The 23,137-nt window shown below is 28.3% G+C and overlaps 1 protein-coding gene across 5 annotated transcripts in view; it reads left to right on the top strand.

Moving 5' to 3' along the window:
• LOC145190308 (transformation/transcription domain-associated protein-like) overlaps positions 1-23,137 on the top strand; it is a 101,074-nt gene that overhangs the window by 68,957 nt on the left and 8,980 nt on the right. For 4 of the 5 annotated variants that reach the window (XR_016453306.1, XM_090090249.1, XM_090090248.1 and 1 more), the window contains exons 17-41: positions 5,681-5,772; positions 5,880-5,979; positions 6,117-6,243; positions 6,365-6,448; positions 6,571-6,640; positions 6,898-6,958; positions 7,234-7,423; positions 7,622-7,716; positions 8,029-8,137; positions 8,216-8,360; positions 8,457-9,043; positions 9,141-9,339; positions 9,552-9,730; positions 13,911-14,074; positions 14,196-14,363; positions 14,565-14,801; positions 16,401-16,730; positions 16,855-17,343; positions 17,467-17,814; positions 18,110-18,358; positions 18,494-18,730; positions 18,897-19,078; positions 20,881-21,163; positions 21,686-22,558; positions 22,760-22,902. Coding sequence is in view for 4 of the 5 variants with exons in the window: in XM_090090249.1 (XP_089946375.1) it covers positions 5,681-5,772; positions 5,880-5,979; positions 6,117-6,243; positions 6,365-6,448; positions 6,571-6,640; positions 6,898-6,958; positions 7,234-7,423; positions 7,622-7,716; positions 8,029-8,137; positions 8,216-8,360; positions 8,457-9,043; positions 9,141-9,339; positions 9,552-9,730; positions 13,911-14,074; positions 14,196-14,363; positions 14,565-14,801; positions 16,401-16,730; positions 16,855-17,343; positions 17,467-17,814; positions 18,110-18,358; positions 18,494-18,730; positions 18,897-19,078; positions 20,881-21,163; positions 21,686-22,558; positions 22,760-22,902 (5,741 nt within the window). In the remaining variant the exon portion in view is untranslated. Of the gene's footprint in view, positions 1-5,680; positions 5,773-5,879; positions 5,980-6,116; positions 6,244-6,364; positions 6,449-6,570; positions 6,641-6,897; positions 6,959-7,233; positions 7,424-7,621; positions 7,717-8,028; positions 8,138-8,215; positions 8,361-8,456; positions 9,044-9,140; positions 9,340-9,551; positions 9,731-13,910; positions 14,075-14,195; positions 14,364-14,564; positions 14,802-16,400; positions 16,739-16,854; positions 17,344-17,466; positions 17,815-18,109; positions 18,359-18,493; positions 18,731-18,896; positions 19,079-20,880; positions 21,164-21,685; positions 22,559-22,759; positions 22,903-23,137 lie in introns of those variants that run through there. The other variant, XM_090090250.1, reaches the window with a different exon arrangement.

Genomic DNA, 23,137 nt, shown 5'->3' with positions numbered 1-23,137 from the left:
CCATCTTTATGGAAAAAAAGAAGATATAGTGATTGATAACGAAAATTATTTTTAATTTATTGGTATGGAAATGCCTGGAAATGCAGGATTTTGCACCAAAAACATCGATGTGATTGTTTAGCACAAAAAGTTTACCAGAATTGCTGGGAAGCTAAAACAACCAATCAGTTGGTCAAAAGAATAAGAAAAAAAATTTAAAGAAATTGACTTAAAATATTTACAGTCCATAATGAAGATTAAGAAATACAGCAGATGTTTTTCATTATTTAAACAAGTGAAAACTTATAAATGAATAAATATATTACAAAATGCAAAATACCGTTTGTTTTTTCTTTTCTTAGTTTTTGAGATATTTAATTTTAAATTTTGTCTCTTTTTGCCACCTGTTACTAAACAAAATTTGTGAATTAATTTGTGGAGCTTGGTTTGACATTTGATTTATTGACCATTTTTATAAAGAAGATGATTATGAAAAATTGGACAACAGTTTAAAGAAACACAAAAAAAGCACATGAAGTTTTTAAGAAACATTGGAATAAGGACAATACAACAATTCAAACATAAAGCAGTAGCATTTGTGATGAAAGAACATCAATGTCCTGCATGATATACAGTGTAAAAGTGCTGAAAAAACCAATTTGAAGTTCATTTTATCAAACAAGTGATTGCATTACAATACATTATTTGTTTATTAGGACTGAACTGTGTTATATAATATGATTTTTTCATAAGTATAATCTTATTCACTTATACTATATCACAAAATTTTTAATAAATAATTTATATTTCCTGGGGTAGTTTTTTGACAAGATATCAATAAATGTCTGTTTCAGTACTTTTATACTATGACTGTATGAGGTTGTAACCAATATGTTAAGTTATATTAATTATAAAAGTAATTAATTTACTCCAAAATCATTTACTTTGTGTATACAATTAAATTTATATCTTTCTTTAAAAGTGCTTCTGTTGAAATATTTCTATCTGTGTACTAGGGATGCTTTTTGTCAAGGTAAAACAAAAGAGAAATATCATATATTTCCACTATTTCATCAGGCAGGAGAATAGCCATGTTAAAGTTAAAGGCTCTTCAATTTGAAAAATTGGGCTTTTTTTTAATTGATCTTTTTCATTCAAAATACTGAAATCTTTTTTTGAGTATTTTGAATGAAAATGTTCAATAAAAAAAATGGTGTGTGAAATTGCAAAAATTACAGGGTTTTGAAATCACAGGATTTCCAACCTCAACTTGAATATTAATTTAATAGTATGTACATAATAGTTATTGCAAATGAATTAAAAGTATAACTTATTGGCAGAGGAGATCCTCCTGTTATTTTGACATGCCAAATAGTATCTTGGGGAGATGCGTCCTTGTTTGCAATTATATTGGATGCATTCTGTTGTGCCACCTTTGCATCATGTGCAGTTAAAGCCTGCATGTTTTCACAAAACGTTGATTGGGAGAAATAATGTAATAATATAATGGAGAAATTATGTAATAATGGGAGAATAAACTGCTTTATTATTTTTGAAAATCAATTTTTCCACTTACATTAAATAATAAAAATAAACATATATCAATATTTGTATTATGATTTTAAAAAATTGATACATTTTTTTATTTTTTGCAGTGTAAAGTGAACATTAAATAATACAAAGAGCAATTCTACGACCGTCACAGCGTGATAACCGTCTTTTTTTTTGTCTTTTGCCTTCAATATTTTATTATTAAATAGATATAAAAAGAATTTTTTTTGCTATTTTGTTAGCTCATAAAAGGTGCTACAAGGAAAAAGAAAAAAAATTAGGGTGGATATATTAGCCTCTTATTCATGCGAGAAAATATAAAATGTTGCAGCGTGACCAAAATTCTCTCATTGTTTTTTAGTTTTTAGATCAACATTAACTTGGCATTAAACAAAAAGTTTAGACATTACTCTTACAAGTTTTATAGCTAAATAACATTTATTTAATTAAATTTCAAACAGGTGCACCTTTAATTAACTAGTGGTAAACGTCACAACGTGACCAGACACATTTGGGTAATTATAAACCAGGTAAATGGGCTGTTTTTAATAAATTTAAAACTAAGTAGAGAAGTATTAGACAAATATATAATTACATCTTCATAAAAATAGCTCTTACATAGCAATCTTCATGCCCATACAATATCAGTGTCAAATCGCGTCCATATTATATTGCTGTCATATATACAAAGTTTTAAAGTTTTTTGGGGATTTTGTCGATTTTAAAGTTTTTTGGTGATTTCTTTTAAATGGCTTAAATCATCTGAAACTATGACAGCTGATGAGCGTGAATTTTGGTACCAAAATTCAGCAGTAAAAACAGTAACTTGCTTCTTGTGCCAATGTGCTGTCTGCACTTCATCTTGCCACAAAGTTAAAAAATTTTCAGCAAAATCCACTTGAAGAATGGCTGTGTCTGGATTACTTTGAAGTTGGATCTTATGATCAAGATATGTAATTGATTGTTTCTGTTTAATAAAATAATGCCAAAGAAATGAAGGTAAAGATTTTGAAAAGGTGCTGTAAAGATCATCAACTCTTCCCATTTTTTCAATTTTTTTAATATATTTCTTTCCATTACCTTCTGTAACTTTTTCCCATTGGTACCATGTAATGCATTTATTCTTGTCAATATCATTCAAAACAAATAGATTATGAAACTTTGCAGCATCTTTACATGCTGTACACATATTATTATAACAAATGTCTTTTTCACTATCACATACAATGCTAAGAGGAAATTTATGTGAATACAATGGAAAATTTGAATCAAACTTGTGCAAGGCTTCAAGGATAAGAATTATATTTTGATGCTATTGACAACAACAAACGTTTCTTGACATTGAACTAGACAAAAGCACATGTAGTGTGCGTAAACTAGCAAACTTTGATTTTCCAACTGATTCTTCAGGAAAATCACTTTTAAAAACAGCATAAGCTTCATTAACATTCAACATACAAATGACGCTTTTGCACAGTTCCTTTCTTGTTCTTTATCCTCACTACAATGGTGTCTCTTTTACTGGGTGCTTGACGGGATATATCATCACGCTGGTAAAAATCAAGAACCAATTTTACAGTTAAAGCATCTAATGCATTTTTACTAAGTATTTTTCCTGGGCTTGGGATTTCATTCATTTTTGTTAAAAGTTTTTGTACAGCTTTAGCCCTCTTTCTGGGTGATTTTGGTAGTGCTAACTCGGCTCTCTTAACAGCTTTTCCAAGAGTGCTTGCAGATTTGTAAAGGGGTGATGTAACAGCTACAAATTTTGATTCTGCTATTTTTTGTCTGCTCTTTCTCTTTCGCTGCCTTTGTTTTTCTTGTTCAGCCTCCAAATTAGCGAGGCTTCTTTCTTTTCTTTTTTTGATTCTTTTTCTTTAACTTTTTTTTTGCCAAACTTTTCTAACTGCCTTTTACTATATTTCTTTTGACGCTCAGCATGAGTAAGAGGCATGTTAAACCCTTGAAAGATTTAAAAAAAGGCAACACATTAGTTATGGAGATGCACGTATTACATCTAAGGCTCAATGGAGTTACAGTTATCCTTTAGAGAGACTATGATTCTCAAAAGAGAGCCCCAAGGATAGCTGAGCATTCACCCTCCAAATGTTGCCTATGCAAAACATACCTATAATTTGTAGTTTTTGTAGATAATGTAAAAGAAAGTAGGCCGCTCAATAATCTGGGTCCTTAAAGTTGATAAAAACTTAATTGTGGTTTCAGTTTAGCAGTTTTAAATTTTGTTTTAAATGTTGTTAAAAAATTGTCATGCTGTGACATCACGACGTGACATAAAAAGATTCTAAAAATAACTTGAGCTAATTATTTTTTTAAGCATATTAGTATTTTTTTAGATGTACTAGATTGAGTTCTCATTTCGCTGGATTTTTGAAACCCTAAGTTTTACTGGTTGTCTTAGAAATAAAATGATTGGTACCCTAATTGACACAGCGTGACAATAGTGGTAATAGCATTTGATTAAAACAAATGGTATTCTGAATTCGTCTGGCAATAAGTATGTTTTTATCATAAGTAGGAATGATTAATGCAGCTAAAAACCTGATTGCAATGAGCAAGACAGTTTTTGAATTTTTTATAGGTTCAATTTAACTTTGGTGATTAAAAATGAATTAAATTATTGCAAAAACTACTTTTAACTTCTGTTTCAGCCCATGTTATTTTTTATATTAGCGGCATACTATAATAAGCTATTTATTTTCTGAAAGAGGAGAAGTAGAGCTTTCTACTGATATATAGTATTATCTATATTGGGTTGGTTTAATTTTATCATTTTTTGTGAGACGGTTGTGGAATTGCTCCAAACTACAAGTTGTGCAACTTGCACTTTGTTCACTTGAAAATAAATCAAATTAGCAAAACAATGCAGAAAGTTCTTTAAATGCCTCCAAAAACTAGTTAGATAATATCAAAACAATTGTTGGTTAATTTATGCAGTTTTAAAACAGGAATTTATACAATAAATTCAACATGCCCATATTAGGACTCCTAATTTTGCCTGATAACGATCAAGTGTTAAAGCTGCACATGTTCTACAGAGACTATTACAGAAAGAAGAATCCCAGAATGAAGACCACTAAAATTTGCACTCTGGTAGCTAAGACTGATATAGAGTAAGCTCAATAATGATAATGATAATTCATGTTAATCTTGTAAAATAATAATTCTGCCAAACTTTAATAAAATCTAGGTGCTTATTCCACCTCATTAAGCCCTACTACTATTCAATAAAGCTTCAGGATGAAATGATCAATACAAATGGCAATAAAGAAAATGAAGTAGTTCAGCAAAATGAAGATGAAATGATAAGGATCATTAAGAAAGAACAAAGAAATCATGAAAATTTGAAACTGTATTGCTTAAGTTACCTAAGAACTTCATGGATGACCCTAATATTACAGCTATGCTAGATAGAACTGGGATACCAAGCAGAGAAGCAGAGTTTTGGCCTCTGCAATCTCATAGATAGACAAATAAAATGATGATAAAACTGATCTTAATAACTTTACTTTTTCTCATTAGTGTGCCATTCAAGTGTCATATGGAGAGAAGTATGGAGAGAAGTGGAAATTTATTACTTTGTTCTTTTTTTATGTTAATTGATCCCCACTATGTTATATGGCATTTTAAGAATATTGTTGAAAAATGCACACACACAAAAAAAATCAAAAATTTTGTAAATTGTCTAAAATCCATGAACCATTTAAATCCATTTTCAAAACCCTCCCATTTCTCTTTTAAGAAAAAAGTAATACAGCAAATATTTGTAAAAATACTAAAAATCCAACAAATTCAAAAAACTACAACCAATTTTTGGGGAAGTTTTAGAAATCTTTGATTGAACTAACATTTAGATTTTTATCATCTTGTTACATGTAGGTGCCACATGCAGAGCAGAACATTAGGATTTTTAAAAATATGTTTTTTTTAAAATACCATATAGGCTATGTATATCAATATAAAATCAGACAGTGTATTTTAAGTAGACAATGTATACTAATATAAAATTTATAACTTATCAATACATGTTTAACAGATTTTTTTTTAAATAAATGTGATGAAAATTTCCTTTTTTTTTTTTTTTTTTTGATTGTACAATGAAAAGTTTACCTTTTCAAATTTATATATTTAGGGTAGAGAAATTTTGATGAAAATGCTCGAAGTTTTTGTGAGAAAGTTTCAAACAATAGCAAAATATCATATACCTGGGATTATGAATAAGTGGTGAATACTTTTAGTTGAAGTAAATTTGAATAATTTTAGGTTTAAGTAAATTTGTTCATGTAAAAAAAAAAAATTTTAATTTTTGCTTTGTGTCGACAATGATATAGTGAGCCTGCTATAGATCCTCCTTTTGGAAAAGAACTGAAAGTTTCTAATTTCCCAGCATCTCCTACAATAAAAGAAGAAGATATTGATGATGATTCTAAGGTGAGATTGTTATTTGTTATGAATGAATTTCGAAAAAAGTTGTCAGTCATAAATTTAGACTACTTGTTTTGGTTTTTATGCTATTATACAATTTGCAATTTATCTTTAAAAAAGTTAAGTTAAAAATCTTTTAACAGAAATGTACAGGAAACTCCAAAGACAAAGATTCGTTTTCAGTTCCTGACTATCGAGAAATGGTTAAGACACTTGTCTGTGGTGTTAAAACAATCACATGGGGTGCTGGTTCCTGCAAACTTCCTGGAGGTAAGCATCTTTTTGTTTTTTTTTGTTTACTAGTAGAAAAAACTTTTTTTTCCCCACAACAATAGGAAAACTATGAATTTTTAAAGATTTAGCTTTTAATTTTTTTATTTTTTTTATTTAGATATAACTATTTCAGTATATCCTCAAGGGAATAAAGTCTTTTTACCTTCAGAAACAGAGATATTTATACGCTTACTAAAATATGGTTATTTATGTTCTTTTTTGCTTTAGATTTATTAAAAATATTTTTCTTCATATTTTAATGGAATATTTGAAAGTATTTTTATAATTACATAAAAAATAAAACAATATTTTGATATATTTTAGCTCTGGTTGCTCTTGATGTTTATCAAATTTCAATTAATCCATCTGAAACAGGATATGTAAAGATGACTAAGTAAATTTAACTTTCTTTTTTTAATATTGCAGTTTTATTTTGTTGATATCAATATCAATTCTAAATATTATCAATATTGATCAAAATATTATCATCTTAATATTAGAAATGGAGATGTTTTGGAAAATTTGGAAAAAATATTTTAAATTTATTTTTGTTTTATAAAAATTAAATTTTTAACAAAAAAGCCATTGCTCCTATCTCTTTAGTTTGAGTTTTTCTGTCACTTTTTTTCTACCTTTTTTTTTTTTATAAAGCTCTCCAAATCAAATTCGCATGAAAGAGGAGAAGGAAATACTTGAACACTTTGCTGGAGTGGTATGTGACTAGTATATTTGAAATTTTACTCTGCAAATAGGTTTTTAATAATTAGAACCATTTAAAGACCTTATATTGGTCTGTGTTCCATTTTTAATCAATAATTTAAAAAAACAAAATAAAACAGAAAAAATAAAGTCTTTCATTTAGAGGTTTCTTATGAGAGGATTCTCTGAAGTTTTTCATCACACAAAGATTTAAATTTATTACATATAAAAAATGAATGTTTTATCTTTGATATTACAATCTTTATGATTTATTTATATTTTATTTAGTTTACTATGTTAAATACAGCTACATTCAAGGAGGTTTTTTCTGCCACCATTGACTACTTAGTGGAGCGCATCCATAATAATTATGCATTCCAAATTATTCCAAATTCATTTCTTGCTAACCCTCATACATCTGCAACATTTGCAACAATACTTGTAGATTTTTTATTGGGAAAGTTGAAGGACATGGGGAGTAAGCTAAAATATTTTTGCATTTAAAAGTATTTTTAAAAATGTTCTTGAAATTACTTCTATGCTAAAAAGTTGCTATTATGCTAAAAAATTATTCTATGCATCATTGCACTTTGTTTCTTTAAGTTTATTACTATTGACACTTATAAATCAGTGTAAAGAGATTTTTTGCCAACAGCATTAATGTACTTTATTCTAGCAAAATCTGAGCAAGCGAATTTGTACTTGAAGCTATTTAAACTAGTATTTGGTTCAGTATCATTGTTTGCACAGGAGAATGAACAAATGCTCAAGGTTTATTAAATTAATATTACTGCAACAAGTTCAGTTAAATTAACAATAAAAAGTTGTTGTAATAATAATAATAAATAATATTTAACATATATATATATATATATATATATATATATATATATATATATATATATATATATATATATATATATATATATATATATATATATATATATATATATATATATATATATATAATAGTAGCAATTATAATAGTAATGGTAGATAATAAGATAATGATGATAATGGTTATGGTGAATTTTAAAACTAAAACCTTTATTAACTATTACTTTAAGACACATTATTTTTTAGCCTCACTTGCATGATATTGTTAACAACTCAATGGAGCTTGCATTATCAGCAAAAGAACCCTATAATTACTTTCTCTTACTCCGAGCATTATTTAGATCAATTGGAGGAGGTATTTAACATATAAAGCAACTTTCAATGTTTTTCATCTAACATCCTCCACAATTTTATGCTCAATTATTTTATTTAGGTAATCATGACTTGCTGTATCAAGAGTTTCTTCCTTTACTGCCTGCATTATTGCAAGGGCTTAACAATCTTCAAAGTGGAATACATAAGCAGTATATGAAAGATCTTTTTGTGGAGTTATGCTTGACTGTACCGGTTCGTTTAAGGTTGTGTTTTGTATTTATGCAGCAACTTTTTTTGTTTTACATCTTAGGTTTTTTTTTAATTTTAAGTTTTGGAAAGTTGAATTTATTTAATTTTAGTTCTTTGCTTCCATATCTGCCAATGCTAATGGACCCTTTAGTTTCTGCTTTAAATGGTTCTCAATCTTTGGTCAGTCAAGGGCTGCGCACCCTTGAACTATGTGTTGATAATCTTCAGCCTGATTTTCTTTATGACCATATACTACCTGTGAAGTCAGACTTAATGCAAGCTTTGTGGAAAACATTAAGAAATCCAATGGAAACTATGGCTCATGTTGCATTTCGAGTTCTTGGAAAGTTTGGTGGCAGTGGAAGAAAAATGCTTGAACAACCTCAGCATCTTTCTTATAGGATGAATGAAAATGTTGGTCCTTGTTTAATGTTGTATTTTACAGAAACTACTGAGCCCGTAAATCTGCCAGTTGCTGTGGTAGTAGACAAAGCTGTGAGTGTTTTAAAAACACAGATACCCTCCATTTCTTCACCATCACAAAATAATTACTCTGTTGATAACATTCCATTTTACAAAGAGCAATCCTGGTTTATAATTAAGCATTTTATTGTTGCAGCTATATCCAAAGAAGATTCCACAAATTTGCTAGAAATCTTACTAAAAGATACAAGTTTTAACGATTTTCCTAAAATAGGTAAATATTAAATTATTACGTGATGTTATTTGTTTATTTTTATCAAAATTTTAAAAATGGAAAAGTCCTTGTGTAAAATGATGTGTAAAAACTTTAGGTAAGGTTCCACTGCCATCATGTATTGATGAGCAGTCAAAGAAAACTTTTCAACAAGCATTAACTGGCATGCTTTTTGCTTCATCTATAAAAGAATTGCAGCATGATTCTCTTTCATTTATGTGTGGTATATTGAGGCAGTTTGCATTAGTGATGGTTGTGCAGCAGAGCGAATTGTTTAATAAACAATCTATTGCAAGGTAAAAGTATTTGTATACTTTTATAATAAATAAAATAGTTCATTCAACAAAATAATTCATCCTTTCATTATTTAATAATATGAGTTAGACTATCTTGGTGTCATTTGAATTCCCTCTTATTTTTTGTTTAAAAGCTGATCAGGAAATAGATTTTAAAGTGTGATTTTAAATATTTTAACTTAAATGTGCAAATAGAACATAATTTTTTTTAGTAAAAATGGAATGGATGTACATACAATCATTGATTCTATAGCTGACATTATATCACACGAGGATAAAGATCTATGTAAATATGGCAACTTAGCAATAACTGTTCTTTTTGAAACTACTTCTATTGTCATGCAAGATAAACTAAAAGCTGCTCAACTACCTTTCTTTGAATATTTAGCAGGTAAAAAAATTTACTTAAAAATTTATTTTAATTATATGCATTACAGCAAAAAGATTTTACATGTTTTCAAAGAAAATTAGGACTGATTCAGGAATATTGAAAAATGGAAATCAATTTTTTTAATGTCTTGGTGAACTTTTTTTTTTGTTCATTTATGATCATCGAATTTCCCAAAGTTCCCAAAGACAATCAAAATAAGATCCCTGCAAAAGTGCTTTCAAATAAAAGGGTATTTTGAACAAGAGTTATGTTGTTAAGTCTAGCATAGATACTACAAAATGTTGCCTGTAGCAGTATAATTTGTTTAGTTATCATCCTGCTAAGAAACCATTAGAAAGAATTACTTAACTCAAAAAAAATTTACAAAGTATCATTAGCATTAGGTTTCAAAAAAAAAAAATTTAATTATTGGGCAAATCTCCTCATGTTTGCCCAATAATTTGAAATAAGATGTTCTTATCAACTTAGTTGACTGTGTGCCTGGTCATTGTCAAGCAGTATTAAAATATAGAGCAACAAAATGCTGATGTGCTGTGATAAAAAAATGTGAAGGAATTAGAAATAATCGTTTTTTAAAATCTTTTCATTTGTTTATAAACTTCTGCACAATTATGTTTTCAATAAAACTTGAATTACTTCCTTCCAATACAATTTTTTTTTTTTTTTTTTTGAGTTAATTAAGTTAATTATGCTAATGTAGAAGGAACTATTGTTAAAGATTTTAATCATATTCAGTAAAAAGGTAAAAAGTTATAATAAAAAAAAACCAAAAAATTTAGCTGTTCACATACTTTTGCATGCTACTTTATAATCATCTTGCTTGCATGGTCTTTTTAAATAGCATCTTGTTCCTGAGAAGCCTTTTCTAATATTAGGAATTTCCTGTGAAATCTGCATATCATCTCCAGGTTAAAGCAAACCTTGGAAACAAACTTTTAAATCTTCAATATTAATGCCTTTTTTTTGTAAAATAGAACGTATGTACTAGACATGTCCAAAAAACAACTTTTTTAAAAAATGTCTGAGCACAGCTGCTAAATGTGTTCTATGTAATAAATTAATACTAAATTTAAAAAATTTTTGAATAAAAAAAATTTTTAGGGGTCGCTCAAGACCCTTAAACATCAGACGAGTCCCTAATATTTTGAAAAAAAAAGTTTTTTAAAACCATATCATGTTGGGTCTCAAAAGAAGTGAAATTTTATAAAAATTTCAAAAATAATAAAAAAAGTTTATAAAAAACACAAATTAAAAAGTTTATTAAAAAAAACTTTAAAAATATGCACTTTTTTATTTTTTGTTAAAAAACGATAGTTTTTAATTCATAAAATTTGAACTGGTAATTTTTATATAAAATAGTTAATATTTTTGAAATTTTTATAAAATTTCACTTCTTTTGAGACCCAACATGATATGGTTTTAAAAAACTTTTTTTTTCAAAATATTAGGGACTTGTCTGATGTTTAAGGGTCTTGAGCAACCCCTAAAAATTTTTTTTATTCAAAAATTTTTTAAATTTAGTATTAATTTATTACAAAGAACACATTTAGCGGCTGTGCTCAGACATTTTTAAAAAAAGTTGTTTTTTGGACATGTCTAGTATATACAGTACTGTGAATAAGTTTTAGCCCACTTATTAAAACTCGTGTTTTTTTAACTGATTTTGAATAATAGCTTCTGATTATCTTTTTATATAAAATAATGTCTAACTTCAAACAATACTAAACACTATTTTAACAAACAAAAGCAATATTTATCAAAATTTTACATAGATTCTTGTATTTAGATATCTAACATGCTTATTTTTATTGTATGCTGATCTGAACCCAATTCGTATCAGCTCGTTTGTTTTTAGTTTGCTCTTGCATTTTTGTTTATTTATTGCTGTGAAGGCTTCATATCAGATGATAGTACAGTTTACAAAGATGTTTCATAGATACTGTGTGTTTAATATTATTTTTTTGTTTTTTTAAGAGCAAAACTTCTAATTGACGTTGTTTTTTTTTTCTAATTGACGTTTTCTTTCTTTTGTATTATTATTTTTATTGTTATTTAAGTAATAAAATGGGTAAAATTCCACTTCTGGAACGTAAAAAAGTTATCGTGCTTCATGAAGAAGGTTATTCTCAACGACAAATTGTCCAAAAAACAAAATATTCAAGGACAGCCATTAGAAAAATTATAACAAAATTTAAAAACACGGATTTCTTGAGGATAAAATTCGAAGTGGAAGACCTCCAAAGCTTACAAAACATGACATAAAGTATTTAAAAAATATGTCTCTGCGAAATCAGAAAAAAAACCTCTAGAGAACTAGCCCAAGACATTCAGGCTGCGACTGGGACATCTTGCATTTGATGACATTTGCTAAAAGCTGGGTTAAGAAGGTGTGTTGCAGTTTGAAAGCCTTTACTACGTCGTGGCAAAAAGAAAAAGACTTAAGTATGCAAAACAGCATAATAATTGGACGCAAGGAATGTTAAACCGTGTACTATACACAAATGAATCAAAATTTGAATTGTTTGGTAGTAGAAGACGACATTATGTAAGAAGAAGGGTAGGAGAGGCTTATCACCCTGATTGTCTACATCCAACAATCAAGCATGGAGGAGGTTCTGTTTTAGTTTTGGGTTGTATTTCATCATCTGGAGTAGGTGATTTAATCAGAATTGATGGCAAACTGACAGGAGAACAGTATAAAGAAATTTTAAGTCATCGTCCAATACCATCTGGAATGAGACTAATTGGTAATAATTTCATTCTACAGCAAGACAATGATCCCAAACATTGTTCCTGAGTGGCCAAAAAATATTTACAGGACATGTGTGAGGAGAGAGTTCTCGAAGTAATGAACTGGCCTCCTCAAAGTTCAGATTTGAACATTATTGAACATGTTTGGGATTATTTGGATAAAAAAAAGGCTGAATATAACCCCAAAAATGTTGAAGAATGTTTTCGAATATCAAAAAGAGAGTGGGACAATATTCCACAAAATTTTGTTACAAATTTATATGAATCAATTCCCAGGAGATTCGCTTCTGTGATCAACGCAAAAAGGCGGACATACGAAGTATTAATTGCTTTTTCTTTTTGTATCATTTTATCAAATTATTTCTAGAGATTTTTGTTTATAATATATGTCTATAAACCTGATTTTTTTTACTTCATAAGTCCTTTATATTTTTACGATAAAATCAAAAATAATGATAAACTTATGGTGGGCTTAAACTTATTCACAATACTGTATATTTTCAGACCTCTAAATTATAAATTTTGAATAATATTTCAATTCAAAGTTTTCATATTTTCTAAAAAAATACTGAAGAATTGTAATTTTTTGTTTTTCACATTTCACATTAAGAAAGAAAACTTTAATACATCCTGATTTTTTTTTTTCATATTGTTTGCATTATTCCAATTCTAAGAGTCCTCTATAGATAATTCTGAGATTCTTTAATAGATATTTCTGAGATTCCTCCATAGATGATAAAATAAAAGGTAGCATTTAAAACCCTGAGTATTAAATAACTTCACGTCCTCTCATTTAATATAATTCACATATTCAGATCCAACCTTCTTCTCAGGCTTTTGAAGAAGTACTTCTATAAATACCTTAGTACATAACTTTTCTTTTTAAGTATTCTAGGTACACCTGTGAGGAGCATAAAAAGTTTTTCAATAGTAATTAGAAACAAATAAAAGCAAATTAAAACTCTTTTGTTCTGAAATTTGTGTATTTCTGCTATTTTAAAGAATAGAAAATTTATGTAGCAAATTAAAAATTTATTAGTTCACTAAGTTATGGAATTTAGATTTTTCTAACCCTTAACCCTAACCATTTGAGCAAATGAGAACTTACCTAATAATGCCTAATAATTTTGAAATCTTTAAAATTAGGCTTTAAGAACAAAAAACAATTAAATTTTTTAGTTTTTTTAAATTAAAGAGTTTATATAGAAAGCTTGCTGTCAAGTTGATTTTGAAAAAATGATAAATGTGAGGTTGTATACAATAATATTTTGCGTATAAAAATAAAGTTGATGTTTAAATTTTATCCAAACATAATCACTTAGTGATTATCATTTCGTTATGTTTTTTTTATATTTCGTTATGTATCATTATGTTTGATTTAAAAGTATTTGAAACATTAATGAGTAAATGTTTTTCTTTCTATAATTAGAGAAGTTGTGTGGTTGTTGCTATGAACGTGCCTGGTTTGCAAAAAGTGGTGGTTGTTCTGTGATTGAGTTTTTAATGAACACCATGCCTATTGAATGGGTCATTGAGCATCAACCAATGTTTATAAGTGCACTTATGTTTGTAATGATGGATCTTACAAATGAGGTACTGTGTAAAATTTAAACTTTTATATAAAAAAATCTCATTTGTGGTACTACTTTAACTTTTTGTCAATCAAATGCATGAAAAATAATGAAAAGTTGTTTTAATTTTCTAATAACATTAGGTGTCATCTGGAGCAGTTGAATCTGCAAAGAGGATTCTTGAAGAACTATTGCGCAAATGCAATGGTCAGTCTATCAAAGCTAGTTCATTGCAAGATCAATGTTTTCCTATTGTGGTACAGAATATGGTTCGTGAAGTTGTATCTCCAAATCATACAGTGCGTGAACAGGTAAGTTTATAGCTTTTCTAAGTTCTATTTGTTCAAATGCTTTGTTTGTTTTGCCATTCCTAATGATAAAAAAAAATTGGTTTATAATTTTACAAAAACACAGTAATGTTTTTAAATTGCTTAAATTTTCAATACATCTGCATAAATTTAATTTATGATCTATTTTCTTTGAGACATTTCTCTCATTTTCACAAATTATAGGCTCGCCACTCTCTGCAAGTGCTCTCTGATGTAACTAAAAAGACAGTTTACAGCTTAATGGAGCCTCACAAGTCCTTATTGGAAGATATGATACCACCAAAAAAACATTTGCTTCGTCATCAACCAATCAATACGCAAATAGCACTAATGGATGGAAATACATTTTGTACATCACTTAGTCCTAGATTATTTACAATGGATCTTTCTATTGTTGAACATAAAGTTTTCTTCACAGAGGTTGGTTTTCTTATACTTGTGCTTAAGATTAAATATTGTACTCCTTAGTGATTGCAATCCAAAAGTTATGCGATCCCAGTATTTTTAGTCCCAAAATGTTGGGATTGTGAGTATCAATCCTGGGATTCTTGGAATTCTTGGATATGCAGTTTTTCTTTGATTTTCTAAAACTATTGCTTTTAAAGAAATTCTAGTTATTTATTAGTTTAACTGTTAAAAAAATTGCTGTTAAAAAATTGTTACTCTATGTTAGGGCAATTAACTTTTTCGGTCTAATTTAATTATTATAGGATAATGATGTGTTTTGTTTGAATAAATTTAAGTGTGGAATTTTTATTATACCGAAAGGTGAAAAGAGATTATGTTATCATTTAAAATCTGATGCTATGGTGACATTTATAAAACAAGTTTCTATTTTCACAATATCTTTACAATATTTTTACAATATTTTCACAACATTTTTGCAATATTAAGCACTTATCACATAAAAAAGTTTGGTGTCAGTAAATACAGTTATGTTGCAAAGTACAGCAAAAAAATAAGAGGTTTAATTCATTGCATTGAAGATAAATTGATTTGGTTAGAAAATTATCTTTCGATGAATTGATGTCACTTCAAAATGTTCATAGGCAAAATTCTAGGGTTTAGATTTAATGCAAATAATAGGCTCAATGCCAACAGAAAAGTGTACTAAATTATTAGAAGAAAAAAGTTTAAAAGTTATAGTCTAGATTTGTGCAACAAAGCTGTTAGTAATAATGCCAGAATTTGAAGATTAAGTTTCTGACAGTGATTTGTTTGAGGAGCAGGAAATTGAGGAAGATTTACTGTACTGCAATGATGGAAATAAAAGACTTCAATGTGATCTAGCTGAAATTCAAAATGGGCCAGTTTTAAAAAGGTATGAAATGTGATAACAATTTTAGACAATCACTTCCCAAAAATGACATCTTACAGAAATATATAAAGTCTGAAGTTAGAAAACAAATGCCCCTATTAATGGACTGCAAGACAAGGTAGAGCAGTCTTCTGTAACTACTTGAGCAATTTTATGAAGTAAAAAGTTGTATACAAAATGCATTAATTGATGTTTACTTAAACAAAGATAATTCTATTGGTCTATCACATAATAAAGGAATAATATTTTTAGTGGTTATTACAGCTCTAGTTCCCATAATATCATTTTTTCATCAGGATAATAGCTTGTATTCAGCTGACATTCTCATTAATTTTATGCTGAACAAATTAAAAGACAATAGCCTAAGCAAGAAATTCCATTCAACCCTTACAAGCCTGATAACTGAATTGATATAAGTGGACTTATGCAATACCTTGATAACAGTCAAAGGGATGTTGAGGGTGAAATATTTATAGTGCCTTCTTCATTTAAATGTTGAAAAATTTAGACAGAATAGTTTGAAAGACTTAATACTTCAGATCCTGCTGTATTATGAGCATCAATTGAGTCTGACACACTGTGTTTAACCTAGGCATTCTAAGTAATCCTTTGGTATTAAAAGACCAATGCAATTGTCTTATAAAAAGACAGTCTTCTTAAAGTTTTTTAAGTCTTTAGTGCTCTATTTTCCCTTTATATAGCTTTACACACTTTGCGAAGCTGATGATGCTACTCTGACAAAGCTCCCTTGCTATAAATCAGTTACTTCGTTTACACAGCTGCGAGTTAGTGCCCTGGCTGCATTGACAGCATGTCACTACATAGTTCAAGCACGTGAAAAAATCTTTAATGTGTTGGTGAAAGCTATAAATTCTTTATCACCAGAAGTTATGCAAGCTGGTAAAGAAAACATGCAAAAGTTTATTGCTGGTGGTGCACTTGAATCTGTAAAAGAACTTGTTTCTGTGAATATTCGCCCTTTGTTATTGATGCTAGGAGATTACAGAAGTCTTAGTATGAGTGTCTTGAATGTATGCAAGTAAATTTTGTATTACTTCTATACCTTAATTTAATTGCAGTAATTATTAAAGGTTTCTTTTACGACAGTGTTGAAAATTTAGCATTTGTATAGATGTTTTTAGACTATTATTTTAGAAGCTTACTTGTTTCATGGAATTATTTCCTGAACTGTTCAATGAAAAACTTTGTGAGCAACTTTTAGCACATCTTCGTAGATGGACTGATACAGCAGTATCAACAGCAAATACACAAAATCACCAGCAAGTTAAGCCAGCTTTGCGAAGTACTGAGGAGATAAAGATATGTGGAGCTATTATGAATATGTTTCATCTTGTTCCTGCTGCCTCAACAAAGCTAATTGAACCACTTATTGCTTTGACTGTGAAAACAGAGAGAGCTTTAGTTTTAGAAGTTTGCAGTCCCTTTCGCAAACCTTTAGTAGCTTTTCTTCTTCATTATCCTCAGCAAGCTGTTGAACACTTTCTTACAAATATTTCTGATCCTTTGGTTAATAGATTATTTATTTGCATTCTAAGAAGAGAAGATGCTAAACCATTTCGATCAGCACTTGAAGGAAATGCTGTAAGATTGGTCAATAGCACATTTTTAGCAACATTACCTCAGGTTTTTATAGTTAAAGAATTTTTTTTATTTTTTTTTTTTTTTTTTTTTTTTTTTTTTTTTTTTTTAATTTTATAAGAAAAATTATAAAGAATTAAAAGTAAAATTCATTTTCTTTTCATTCAGCTGAATGAAGATCAGCTTGCATTAGCAATAAAGCGTCATAACTTACAATTTCAAGGTGTTCTCATTGTTCGAATGCTTGTTAAGTTTAATTCAGAGTGGCTATCTCAACAACCTTTAATAGTCACTCATCTGAGAAGAATCTGGAACAGTCATCCTTTGTTTGAGAAAAGTATTGATGGCAACAATGAATATTGGAGAGAAGTTAAATTGGTTGCTAAATGTTTGTTGGCATATGTCAGTCACAAATCAAATGAAACTGATGTTTTATTTCAACTTCTCAAAGTCTACACAATCATCTCTTTGTCAAGTTTTCATTTTTTAAAAAGGTTTCTAGAGAATATATGCAAGGTATGTAGACATTTTTTTTTCAGCGTTTAAGATAATATGGTATAAAAATTAGTTTCAATATTTTTTACTAAAAGTAAATTTTGAAAGACAAAAACAAAGATTTATTATTTGTTTACTATTTTTAGAAAATGGCCTTTTAGATATTTGCTTAAACTGTTATGATTAATAGTTCATAAGTTTCATTTGTTTCTCTATTTTTAAAAAAAAGAACAAAACCTTTTCTATTGTAAAAGCAAAATTAACTTTTTTCCATGCTAAAAAAAAAGCCTACTTATCTTTTTCTTTTATTATTTAGAGTTACACAGTGGAGGAAAAGAGAAACGTCTTTTTTAAATTTGTTGAATGTTTTCTAAACCAATCATTTCCTCAAACTCTAAAAGCAATGATTCTAATGCATCTAGTCATTCCAATGTTTGAAGATAGTTTCAAGAAAAATGAAACCAATGAATTAATTGGAGGCCCACCAAGTCCAGAGCAAGATAGTCCGAACAATGTGATCAGTGTTTTCTTAAATAAAGTTATTGATCCAGAAGTTGCATTTCCAGTATGCTTTTTTTAATCAATTTTACTAAATGTATATTTTTTAAATTTTTTATAAATATTGAGATTTGTTAGTTTTAAAAATGATTTATTAAAACTTTTAGGGGGAAAGACAAAATAAATTTTGATTTTATTTTAGGACTCCATACGGATTTTACTGTTACAATTTTCAGCACTATTAGTTGAGTATGCAGGTGCTCATATCCATGATGTTTCTAATCGTAAACAAGGTGTGAAACTTAAGCGGTTGTATATCTTCGCTTGGCCTTGTTTACTTTCTAAACAATGTGTAGATCCAGCTACAAAATACTATGGTTTCTATTTACAAGCTCATATTATTATCAAGTTTGCTATTCATAAAAAGTTTGTTTTGCAGGTTTCTTATGTCTTCATTCTTATGCTTTTTAATTAATGAAATATTTCATTTTGTTTAAGTTTTTGAATAATTTGTAATAAAATTTTGAGTCAGAATTTTTTAATTAGACAAAGCTGAAGTTTTTAATACTAACAAATTTGTACTAAGAAAGTAAAATTATGTTTAGGTTTTCCATGGATTGTTAAAAGCTCATGGCCAAGAGGCTCGACAAATTGTTCGCCAAGGACTTGATATTTTGACTCCAGTAATGCCAACTCGAATGGAAGATGGTAATGCCATGCTTGCACATTGGACTAAAAAGATTATAATTGAGGAAGGCCACACACTGAGTCAACTTGTCCATGTTTTGTAAGTGTTTTTAATTATATTCTTTATTAGTAACTTTATAAATACTTTTAGATAAGTAGTTTTTTTATATTAATAAATTTTTTATTATCCTAAGAATGGTTTTAATAAAATGTGTAAGAAATTGTGTAAAGAGGTACCTGGAATAATAATAGATTTATTTTTTTAAAATTCAAGGATTTCACATAAAATTAAAATGATATTAGGTTTTTTCTTAAGGATTTCACATATAAAACTAAAATTAGGTTTTTTCTTAAGTGGCAAAATACAACGTATAAGTTGTTTAATTAGCTACATAAAAATGTTAAATAAATCAATAAATTTTTATCAATATGATAATATTTCATGATAAAATGTCTAATTATTGACCATTTTAACATATTAAAAATCATTTTGGTAAATTGTATTTAAAATAGTTTCTAATGTTTAAAATTAATTACAAATACTTTCTATTGAAATTTTTTATTTTTTAAAAATGTTTTATGTGGAATTAACAGGATTACCAAAATAACCTTTTATGACTAAAAAAGGAGAAAGTGTATTTTATTAATTAAGGGTAGGGATAAGGAATGTTAAAAAAGTGGTATATCACTTATGTGGTTCCTAGGCAGTGTGTACATCATATTACATCAATAAAATATGAAAACTAAATGAGTGTGAAAACGGTGATTGAGAGTTCAAAGTATAAAAAGTGCACCTAATTTGTGATGAAAAAGTTTTAAATGACTGGCTTTATGATGGGAATGCAAGACAGTGATACTAATAACTTGTTGCCTTTGCTTATGGAACAGTAAAACAGACAGCACATTACCAACTGTACTCATGGGTTAAGCAGAGTTCAAATGGGAACTAATTATGGAATCTAAATAGTCTTATGAAGAATTTTTTTAAAGCTCTTCGACAAGACTCAGAGATTTTCGATATTAAAAGTACTTTTTCCTAAGTAATCTCAAGATAAAGTTTTTCACAGTTGCATAACATTCATGAATGTCAAACCTGAGACAGCTCTAAAGTTGTTTTAGGTTTTCTTGAAAACAGCAGAGCAGACAAATTTTAAAAACTATGCTTAACAACTTTAAAATTCTGGGTTGCAGAGTGTCCTTTAAAGTGTATTTGTTTGAATGTCATTATTATTGGTAATATAACAACTATGCTGGGTGTAGGCTCATGAAAGAAAGTCTGTGCAATCAAAATGGAGATATTAAGTATTTATCTAAACGTTTTTTGTTACAATTAGTTGTTTGTTTAAATGGTTTTCTTGGAAAAAAAAAAGTAACTGTTTCAAAATTCATTACAAAAAGTTTGTTTTATTATTATATATACTAAAGATATGAAAAAAGGGATATTTTCTTAAAGTCCATAACTTTACTTTGGTAGCCTCTAAAGCTACCTTTTTTTTTTTAATGATATGGAAATAATAAAAACCAGATGTGCTAAATCTAATTAAAAATAACTGTTAACCAGTGTAATCTGATTAAAAAACAGGAAATTTTATTCCTGACCATGAATATAGTAAGATGTTGTGTAGCAGTTAGATCCAAATATTGGATTCCATATTTTTGTTAAATGTGGTTTGGTTTTACCATTGTAATTGTAAAATCTATTTTTGTAACTGGAAATTATTTTTTAAGAGGAAAGTTTGGCTTTATCACTATGAAGAATATTAATTGTAGTGTTTTTTTAAACTGTTTCAATATAAAATTTCTCTTTAAATTTCAACTTCTAAGATCTGCACACAAAAATCATCCATAATGTTTGAGTATTTTGTTTTTCTTTAATGAATATAAAATTTTAAAAATTTTTAGGCACTTAGTTGTTCACCACCATGATGTGTATTATCCTGTACGCATGGATCTTGTTCAGCATATGATTAATTCCATGCAACGATTAGGGTTCACACAGAGTGCTACAATTGAGCATCGTAAACTAGCTGTTGATCTTGCTGAGGTTATTGTTGAATGGGAAAGGCGCCACCATGAAGAAGAGCAAGCTGGAGAAACTCCTATAAAAGTAGTTGCTGGAGGGATTAAGAGACCAAGTACTGAAAATATAGACCTAGGAATACCTAAAAGACCACGTACTACTATTGTATGTTTAAGACTTTTATAACTTGTTTATATTTGACTTCTCAAACTTTAACATGATAAAAATTTTAGTGTCTAAAGAGCTTAATTATTTTACTTTCAACCAAAATTTTTTGCATGTGTTAAGATTTGCTGAATATCTCCTTCAAAAAACAAGTGAGGTTTCAGTTGCTGGTTTTTTTTTTTTTTTTTTTTTTTTTTTTTTTAATGAAAGATATTATAAAATTGCATAGGACCAAAATTTGGGAAATGAGAAAAGATTTTATATTATTCATTACCAGACTCAAATAACATCAATTTTGGAAAACCATTACCAAAAAATGTGGTATTTTAGTTGCTGATTCCCATCAACAAACAATTTCTTATTACATTTTTAATAGAAAAATAGTTTAACCATTCTACATTTAATGTAATAAATTAATTCTTGCATTAAAATTATTTATGCATACAAGTATTATTCTAAAACAATTTTCTCTATTGCTATTAAGTAAACTAAAAGATTTAATTGTTTTAATAACTTTTTCAGCTTCCCAAAGGTGAAAAACATGAAAAGTTTGAAAAGCATATTGTTGATGCTGTTAGTAACTTTCTTTTCCGTATTGCTTGTCAAGTGAATGATAATAGTGCATCCACAGGAAGTTCTCCTGCAGAGACCCTTTCTAAAAGATGCTTCAAGTTGCTTCAAGCATGTTTAAAACCTGATTGTTGGCCTGAAGCTGAGTTACGTGTTGTCTGGCTCGAAAAACTTTTCCTTGTACTTGAATCCACTCCTAACTCCAACTTTTCAAATATCTCAATTGCTCTAGAGATTTTAACATACATGTGCACCATTTTAAATAAACAAGAAATCCTTGCCATGTTTAAGCCCATTCAGAGGGGCATAATTGTCTGCATGGCATGCCAGAATGCAAAAGTAGTGAAAGGTGTTCACTTAATGTTAGAGAAATTATTAGGTTTATTTCCTATTGAATCTGGCTTATTTGGAAATAAAGAAGATGAATTTGAAAGCTTGTATAGCAGTATTGGAAATATTATTTATGAAGGATTGGTGAGTTATGAAACTAGTTCTTCAACTACTGCACTAAATGTTCCAATTAATTTACTCAAAGCTGCTTGCTCAAGTAGTCCTTGCTACTTGGACAAATTTCTTATTCCATTCATGAAAGCCATGCAAAAAATGCAAAAGGAACATATTACTGGACAAGCTGGTGAAAGTGGAGGTTTGACTGATTTATTAATAATCTCATTAGAGCTTGCTAAAACAAGAATTTGTGCAATGCAAGGAGACATGAGAAAAGTTTTTCTAACTGTTCTTACCTCGCTTATTGAAAAATCACCTGAAGCAAGATTGCTGAAAGCTATGATTAAAATAGTAGATGAATGGATCAGGGTAAAAGTTGTAAGTTTGTTTATTTCAACACTTATAAATATTTATGTTTTTCATGAAAATACAGATATGTATTTTTTATTTATTTTTTTTTCTATTTTTTTTTTCTTCATTTTCTAATGGTGAAAACAACTTTGATCATTACCTACTTTTAAAGTTGCTAAAGTTTTAGTTTTTTTTATATCAACTTCTCAAAGAACCTTTTACTTATAGAATACTACAAGCCAAAGTATAGTTCCATCTATTCGTGAAAAATCCCTAATACTTTATCGAATGATGTTAAATTTTGAAAAGCGGTTTGCAGATGATCTAGAACTTCACAGTCAGTTTCTAGAGATAGTTAACTATGTTTATAAGTAAGTTTGCATAATATATTAGGAGCTAATTATTAGTGTAATCTGTGAAGATGATTTTATTAAAGATGCATATAAATTTAACATAATTGATTATGTAAATAACATATAAAACAATAGTAACGTATATACTATAAAGTATTACAACAAAGTTTGTATGAACATTATGGTTTAATATTAGAACTTGTTGATATATAAATTTAGAACTTTTTGATATTATGAATGTATATATAAGTTA

The sequence above is a fragment of the Hydra viridissima genome, unplaced genomic scaffold, assembly GCF_058129835.1.
Source record: "Hydra viridissima isolate aposymbiotic clone 2 unplaced genomic scaffold, HvirCarnegie_v1 scaffold_6, whole genome shotgun sequence".
NCBI lineage: Eukaryota > Metazoa > Cnidaria > Hydrozoa > Anthoathecata > Hydridae > Hydra > Hydra viridissima.
This window is presented reverse-complemented; position numbering and strand designations above follow the sequence as displayed.